This window comes from Xenopus laevis, chromosome 2S (genome assembly GCF_017654675.1).
Source record: "Xenopus laevis strain J_2021 chromosome 2S, Xenopus_laevis_v10.1, whole genome shotgun sequence".
In the NCBI taxonomy this organism is placed as follows: domain Eukaryota; kingdom Metazoa; phylum Chordata; class Amphibia; order Anura; family Pipidae; genus Xenopus; species Xenopus laevis.
The window spans coordinates 103993211-104002325 of NC_054374.1; the positions used below are offsets into that span (position 1 = coordinate 103993211).

Here is a 9115-nt window from a genome sequence, read left to right on the forward strand (position 1 = left end):
AGGGACCCACCTAAAAGCCTTAGATCAGGGGCCTACACTCAGTACTATTTTCTTCCTCTCCTGCCTCAACCTCTATTCTCCTAGTCTCTTTCTTTTACGTACTATAATCTAATATTCCATCTGTTTAGCCTCTTTGTTTTCATAGAAATAGGAAATGTCCATGAAATTGGCCAAATGTTTAACAGCATGAGGGTCCGACACTGGCCCTGTCCTTAGAGGTACTTGAAGTTGCTTTTAATTTGTAGTTCGTTGCATGATCTTTTCCTTCAACTTGTCAGGCATAGCTCCATTAGAAATGTATATTTTACACTGGAAATGCAAGTCATTTGTATATTTAGGTATGGCACCTGGAGAAAAATGAAATCATTTTTAAAAATGTGCATTATTTGAATAAAATAGAATCTATTTGAGCCTTTCTGTAATTCAGAGCTTTCTGGATAATGGATCCCATGCTAGTACATAGGCAAAGTGGTCACTAGGAGGCTAACAAGTGTTTGTGCTACTGCATAGGTAGATTATCTTGAGAATGTGTTTGGAACTCCACCTAGCCCAATTATCTGTGGATTTAGTCCTCTTCAGCATCAACAGGTGGGGCCAAACAAGTAGTTTGATGCCTGCTTACTCGGAAACTTTATGTACTGCGGATTGCACTAGTGCCCAGGCACTATGGAATATATATATATATATATATATATATATATATATATATATATATATATATATATATATATATATGTTTGTGTCTCTATGTAGGTGTAAGTATTCCATTAGATGCAAGTTTATTTTCTATAGTACACAAAACAAAAGAAAACATTGACGGAGCCTGCTGCAATGCTTCCCAACTGCTAGAAGCACACATATGCCAGATCTTAGTCTAACCTGCACTCTGAACTATTGACAGCTTTTCAACCTGTGTAAATATATATTTTTAATAGTGAATACATTCCTTAATCATCTATTCTCCTAAAGTTGAAGACTTATAATTGACATTTCTCAGGCTCAGTTTCACTTGCAGTTCCAGGGATATTATCATAACATGGTGTGGCCTGTAAAATTCCTTATAAAACCCTATAAAACACATTCCCCATGTACCAGGCGCTTTTTTGGGGTTTTGTCCATAAAGAACTGTTGATTATTACATAAAAAAAGACTTCTGCTATATAATATGCAACAGAGGCCTACATACAATATAGTGTTAAGGAAGTAGGCTCGTTATCTAGGTAAATAAAGAGTATCAAATTATTTGAATGTGTCCTGATAATATTCTTAAGGCTCTTTATTTTTATCACTTAATATAATTTGAGGCATACATATTTCCCACAGTACATCATATATTTAACTTGTTAGTCCCAACATTCATTAACATCCCTGCAGCTCAAAATGAATTAATGGCACTAAACCTTATTTCCCTTGAGTAATACCAATAGAACATTTTCTTTATATGCAGGAACAAACATATTCAGTTAAAAGGCCCACCAATAAATTGTGCTTAGTGGAGGGGAATATCTGTTGTTGTTTTTTTTTTTTTTTAATATATTTCTCTACAGGATATAATCAAACCTATAGGGTTGTTTTTGATTCAGCTATTTCTATGTAAACCATTACCAGATATTTTTGACTGCCCTTGCCCTAAATGATTCGGTTATTCCAATTGTCCAGAAAGCCATTTGCTGTTCTTGATGGGATTCTAAACACTGATGCAAGTGTTAAGTAATTGTGTAGGTATCCGCCTAACTGAACATTCTTGTCAATGACTGAATAGCACCAGCATATGCAGTAGGCAACGCATTTCCACTACAAATGAATGAGAAGCTGCAGAAGGGAAAGACAGTTTTGCTCACAGATTTTCCCCTTGAGATGACATGTGCCATGATTTTTAGTCGAACTTGAAATTGCAATCAGAGGAAAATAATGAATTAACAATTTCAATTAGATGTATACAGGGGGAAATTAAATCATGAAGATGTAGTGGGCCTATGAAATATCCCTTGTGGTTTATTATAGCAAAATGATTGTTAACTGATGATGAAAGGGTCAAATCCTCCAAGTGAGGAACATGTTGCGCTTGCTTGTCTAATGGCCATTGCTTTGCAGCATGCTGATGCATGTCTCACAGCTGTCTAACCCAATATCCAACATGGAAACCCATCCAGTTCTGTCTTTCTTTCCTACATTCTCTAATCGAATATACTGCTTTCTTCTTATGCTTCTCTTTTTGTTCTCTCTCCTCTCTCCTTTCATTTATTTATTTCATATATCATATCTTTAACCTGCACTCGATTTTATTTTGGATTCTCTGCGTCTCCTTTGTTCTATGGCCTTTTGCGTCTGTTTTCTCGTTATACGTTGTTCTGTTTTCCTGCTTCTTTACATTTTCTCCATTATTTTTCCACATAATTTTTGTTTTTAATTCTCATATATTTCTTTTGCTGGACCCCTTTACAGCATTGGAACAAGAGAAATAGTCACGCAGAAGAACTTATGTGGCTTGGTTCCGATCCGAGATTTCAGGCTAGACCCAAGCCTTCTCTACTCTATTCCTTTATTAGCGATGAGCCCAAACTTACTGATAGTCTGGCTGTGCCTCAGTATAGCCTACTTGGTGGCCAGATTTCGCTGCAAATGAAGAGATGGCAGAAAAAGAAATGTTTGGCAATATGGCACCCCCTTTAGGCTGGGGGGAAGAAATGTATCACAGACATGACCAACGAGTGTCATCTGTATATGCCTTACAAGTTGACATTTCAGTTTGTTTTATAAAACTTTCTCGGAATGTAGAAAGGTCTCAGTGGAGAAAAAGAGCAAATAATTTTTGTGCATACGTTTACTCATAATACCTTCTTACCTCACGTCCTTGATGCTGCTTCCTACCATTGCGTTACGCACTGTGTAGCTCACAGACTACTCAATTCATGCTCGTTCCATCCAGCATGCTGTAATCTAAATGTAGCTGTAGGCAAAAATATTAGCATGACTCTGGTTTCTTTCTATAATCTAACAGCGTGATACTGCTTTCTTAAGCCATAATTGTTGGACTAGTCTCTTGATTATGACGTGTATATTTAATACACACACATATATCCACACAAGGCAATGGGTGCTAATGTCTATGTATAATTTAAAGATACAATACCTAATTTACCTTTTAAAACTCACATCAGACACAATAAATACAGTGGTGTGCAGTCACAAAAACCAGTCAGACTAGTGCATATATATACCGATTCCCCCTTGTTCAGCGTAAGTTTATTGAATAGGACTAGTGTGAAAGATTTGTGGTTTTAGATATTTCTTAAAGGGGTTGTTCACCTTCAAACAACTAGTTGTTTTCAGAATAATAACTTTTTCCAATTACTTTCTATTTTCTATGTGTGAGCGTTTTTCTAATATTGAAGTGTAAAGTGTAATTTTTCACCTTCTAAAGCAGCTCTGGGAGAGGGGGTCGCCGACCCTGTAACTTGTTCTAAACTGATACATTTAAATGATACATTTCTTATCTTTGTCGCTGCTGAGCAGAATCTCTGGGTTTCATTACAGGCAGCTGTTAGAATTGATACATTTGTTGCTAATATTCCAGAGATGCTGCTGAGAAATGGATCAACTCAGTGTTGCAAAATTGTAACAATTTAGAGTCTGTGCCTGAATTAATGAACTGCCAGACTCAAACACCAGAGACTGGGATATTCAACTTTGAACTTTGCTTTTGGAAAAACAGTACAAAATAATTTAAAAAAATTTAAAAAAGTCTTTATTTTTGGGGGAACAATCTGAAAACAACTGAACTGAAAAAAGTGTTTGGAAGGTGAACAACCCCTTTAAGCTAAACAGGGGAAATGAGAGCTACTCCACGTCTGATCTTAGTGAGACAGATAATTAGATTCCCAATGCATTGATAGGCGGCTTGTATACTGGTAATCTTATAGTCTACTTCACATGGACCAAGTAGTAGCTTCAGTTTCTTTAGTTGCCCAGTTAAAAACTGAAACTCACTATAAGTGGGCTATATAGGAGAATTGTACAGCATAACATATATACAGTCGTTTACAATTGTTTTTTGCCTAATGTGGATTATAAAGCATAATATGTATAAAATGTCTGAGCATGATAAATACATGAACCTGGTGACTTTCTAAACCCTAAGGAATTGTAGCAGGGGCTACGTAATATAGTGACTACAATACATCCTATTGTAAAATAGAAGGATATTATAAATCATCACCCCTGTACAACGGTACATTATTTATTATAATACACAAGTTTCAGTGAGTCTGTGATAAAAATGACATCACTAAGTGTTTACCTATGGCTCTTGTGTATTATAAAATATAATCACTTAGTATAATATATAAAGTATATATATAAGTGGGCACTTTTGTCCAGAGCAGTCCAACATTGTTGCTAAATATACTAAGCTTGAATATTGTTCACAGATGCATGCTGTTTTCTTATCAATATTTATATGTATATTTTTTAAAAACAAGGAAGCTTTTTGAACACAAAATGTTATATAATGTGCTCTGCTTTTAACCTACAGCCCAGTAGTGCTTCCAAGTTGTACATCAATTCTTCCAAACTAGGACAGAAATGTTGCATGCTACAGTTTGCAGCTTCTTTTGCAACTTAGGAACCTGGAATATGTAATTCACAACTGCTAGAAGGCCAAATGTTTGACAGAACTGATCTTGTTTGGCAGTTTTCATGTGCTTTGTGCCAGCTTTACTTTTAGGTTCATTATACACACTTTTTGCAAAGAATCAATTTTATTCTTGTTGGGGAATGAAGCTGGCATAAAAAATAATGGGGTGATCCTATGATATTAAGTGCCTTTTGCACATAACTGCCTACAATCCAAATAATGTCTGATTATCTGCAAGCTTTTGTGCCAAACAATCATATTGTAATTTGCCCGTATCATTTATGTATCATTTTTTATAGTTTGTCAGGCTTGTAATATCAAAACAGACTGTACATTAAATATAACATTGAACTATACAGCCGTGATCTCTGGCGTTTTTGAGATAGAGAAGAAGTGTAAGTCCTTTTATTGAATAAGAACCAGATTAGAAAGCAAACACTGTTATTAAAGGGGGTTAGATGCATTATTTTTGCAGCCCTAGTAGAGTTGATTCTGAACAAGAAAATCTGTAGTCAAGTTGAACAACAATGTAGTAGTGTGCCTTGCTAAAGGCTGCTGGATATACTGGCACCCTGACTGTGAGACTATGCAGAGCTTTCTCTTCCTATCCAGAATGTATTAAAAAAAAAAAACAAGTCATGTCTTATTCACTGGAGGGCGCCATTATATTAAGCTTTCCTTCAGTAAATCCAACTGCTGTGCTTTTTACCTGGCCAAAAAAATTCACCAGCCCAATTAAAAAAAAGTAGCCCTTTGCTTGCAGTGTACTTACTTCTCCCAGGCATCCCTAGTGGATATACTGGTAATGGTAAAGAGGTGTTTACAGTCAAGTTAACTTTAAAATGTCATATTGTTGGTGATTTTTACATGGGTGTTTCTTTTTTAATTATTTGCATTCACCTTCTGACTCTTTCCAGCTTAAAGAGATTCAGCGACCCCATCAGACAACTAGCTATTGCTCTGAGACTTCAATTTCATTTTTATCCTGACCTTTTATTACTTATTCATCTATTCAGGCCCCTTCCTATTCATTTTCCAGTCTCACATTCAGATCACAGTTTGGTTGCTAGGAAAAATTATCCGCTAGCAACCAGATTGCTGCTAATATTGTGAACTGGAGTCCATGATTAAATAGTTAATTCGGCAATCAAAAAATTGAAGGCTGAATGCATATTTTGTCTTAGAATATCTACATCATTCATTTAACTGTATCTATTCTTACTTGCATTAAAATCTTTCACTTACTTATAAAATGGTTTTAACAATGATATTATACATATTTTAGGTGTGTGTAAAAGGGTATTTCTCACTAGTGTAGCCACAAAACTGCCACATCAGACAGGCATATGAAGTGAGCCATGACTGGGTCATTTTTAGTGTCTTTAATAATAATGAAAAAAAGGGGACATACTGGGGCTAATTTATCAACACTGGGGAAATTTGCCCATGGGCAGTTACCTAAAGCAACCAATCAGTGATTAGCTTTTTGAAGCCAGCTGCAAGTAGAACAATGAATGCAGCAATTTGATTGGTTGCCATGGGTTACTGCCCATGGGCAAATTTGCCCAGTGTTGATAAATGACCTCCACTGATGTGCATTTAGGCAGTGGTATCTTGTAAATGGCATCCTTTCCTGTTTGAAGGCATATTTGTTGTAACATGTTAAAACTACTTCCATCCCTTGGCTAACAACTGTTTTAGGCACCGGCTTAAACTGCTACGGTAGGTGTCGTCATCAGGATCGGGGTGGATAGGTTTGAGCAAAGAGCATCAGGCTGCCTTTTATTTTGTTTCTCAGTAACCATAGAATTTTAATAAGAAAATAAATTCTTGCTTTTTTTCTACTGCCGGCATTCTCATTTTGCATTTTCAGTAGCATTACGTAGTTCAGATGTGGGACCTGTTATCCAGAATGCTCGGGACCTCCAGCTTGCGTAATTTGAATCTTGATACCTTAAAGGAGAATTCAACCCTAATGTTTTACTTACCCCTTAGTGCCGATTTAGGCATCGGAGTTCACGGGCGCTATCTTCAATGTAAAACAGTTCAATGTAAAAATAAAAACTGTGTAAATAGATAGTCTGTGCAAAATAAAAAAATGTTTATAATATAGTTAATTAGCCAAACATTTAATGTATAAAGGCTGGAGTGACTGGATGTCTTAACATAATAGCCAGAACACTACTTCCTGCTTTTCAGCTCTCTTGGTTTTCATTGACTGGCTACCAGGCAGTAACCAGAGACTTGAGGGGTGGCCACATGGGTCATATCTGTTGCTTTTGAATCTGAGCTGAATGCTGAGAATCAATTGCAAACTCACTGAACAGATATGTACCATGTGGCCCCTCTTAAAGTCACTGACTAACTCAGAGTTAGAGAGCTGAAAAGCAGGAAGTAGTGTTCTGGCTACATCCAGTCACTCCAGCCTTTATACATTATATTTTTGCCTAACTATATTGGAAACATTTTTTATTTTACACAGCCTATCTATTTACCCAGTTTTTATTTTCACACTGAACTGTTCCTTTAAGTCTACTAGAAAATCACGTAAACATTGAATAAACCCGATAGGCTGGTTTTACTTCCAATAAGGATTAATTATGTCTTAGTTGGGATCAAGTACAAGGTACTCTTTTATTATTACAGAGAAAAAGAAAAAAAATTTGGATTAGGGATGTACTATTTTGGATTTGACCGAATCCTTCACGAAAGATTCGGCCGAATACCAAACTGAATCATAATTTGCATATGTAAATTAGGCATGGGAAGGGGAACATTTTTTTACTACCTTGTTTTGTAACAAAAAGTCACACGATTTCCCTCCTGCCCCTAATTTGTGTATACAAATTAACATTCAGAATCGATTCAGCCGGCCAGACGGATCCGGCCTAATCCTGCTGAAAACCCCGAATCGAATCCTGGTTTCAGTGCATCCCTAATTTGGATTAAATGGAGTCTATGGCAGACAACCTTTCCATAATTTGGAGCTTTCTGGCTAATGGATCCCATACCTGTATAATCTCTCATGCCTTATCCCGATCAAGATTCACTGTCACAATTTTCAGAAGCTAATTTTTCCACCAGAAACACCATTGCTTGTTTGCTAGTACAACATCTTGTTTTGTGTTAATTTGTATTTTATCCGCCTCAGTTGTAGACAGCCCAGCCCCTTTTGCAAAATGCTACCAATTTGCTCTGTCCAATTGTTATCTTTGTTGCCTTTCTTTCTTTCCATCAGCGAGGGCTGCCGTCGAGAAAACACAATGAAGAATGTGGGCTGCCGAAAATACGCATTTAATTCTCTGCAACTAAAGGCTTTTCCCAAGCATTACAGGCCTCCTGAAGGAACCTACGGCAAAGTGGAAACATAGAATTTGCAGAATCCTTCTGTACCATTATTGTTCATATTCAAATAGATTTTTTAAATACTTTTTCAAGCAACTTTTATTCTATTAAACTAAGCATGTAGTAGGACTTAATGGTAATGTCACTTCTGCTTAGAAATACTGCCCACAAACTGCTGAATGAATGCAACACTTCAAGGAAAAGTGCTACTTCCCTCCTGAATGAGCAGTGACCATGATAATGTGAATAGTGATGGCCTTGCTGTTTTAATGAGGTTTCTCATCAGTATTCTTGTTGTTTCTTCACGCCGTAGCTCAACATGACTGTGTGATCCTCCAGTAGAGTAAACCGCAATCCACAGCATGCCGATCAGGAGAGACTTCCGGCTAAAATGAAAGGCAATGGTTCTTTTATATACGTGTTTAAAGGTAAAATATAAACAGAAAGGTAAACCTGTTTAGTTAGGAAGCCAGAATTGAAGACTTTAATCAAGCTAGGTAGAACAATACAGGATTCGCAAGCAGTATGTTTATGTTCCTGTGTTGTTGTTTTTTGACTGCACACATTGTGTACATCAAGCTATGTAATGTTTAGTTGTACTAATGTGTTCTTCACATTCGAATCTTAGAGGGTCACCGTTCTTGTAATGGTTTGCGTAGGATCTGCTTCTTTATGACACAAATACACCAAAGTTATTGTTTTATTCTAAGAGAACTCAGCTAATGTCACTGTTTGTTTACTTTGTTAAAAGATGATAAAGCTGCTGTGCGGATAAACAAGTAAACCAGCAATGGCAGGATTTTTACAATAATTTTCTCGCACAGCTGTTTTGTTTTCAAGGCACCTGCTCACTGCTTTGGTACTCCTTTAGGTATGTGGAGTTCAACTCTAAATACATCTGCCTATAACAATTCCTCTTTTGCATCAGAGCTGAGTTCACACAGGGAAGGACCAGTTTGCGGCACTTTACACAACAGGGTTAAAACTGATTTTGAGCAACTGTAAAGAAACATTTTATAGGGTCATCAGATGATTCTGTCCATTGTAGGTGTCTGTTCCAAAACAACTTGTAAAACCGGCACAGTGACAACATGGAAAATAACACCTTTTAATGTGTAAATGACTTGTATCATT

At 36.6% G+C, this 9115-nt stretch overlaps 1 protein-coding gene across 9 annotated transcripts in view; it reads left to right on the top strand.

Annotated features, from left to right (window-relative positions):
• inpp4a.S (inositol polyphosphate-4-phosphatase type I A S homeolog) overlaps window positions 1-8757 on the top strand; it is a 79627-nt gene extending 70870 nt beyond the window's left edge. For 5 of the 9 annotated variants that reach the window (XM_018249803.2, XM_041584223.1, XM_018249804.2 and 2 more), the window contains one exon: window positions 7875-8757. In XM_018249803.2, coding sequence (XP_018105292.1) covers window positions 7875-8007 — 133 coding nt within the window. In that variant the 3' untranslated portion in view covers window positions 8008-8757. Of the gene's footprint in view, window positions 1-2445; window positions 3330-7874 lie in introns of those variants that run through there. The other 4 variants (XM_041584220.1, XM_041584224.1, XM_041584221.1 and 1 more) reach the window with 1 other exon arrangement.
• The last annotated feature ends 358 nt before the right edge of the window (window positions 8758-9115 follow it).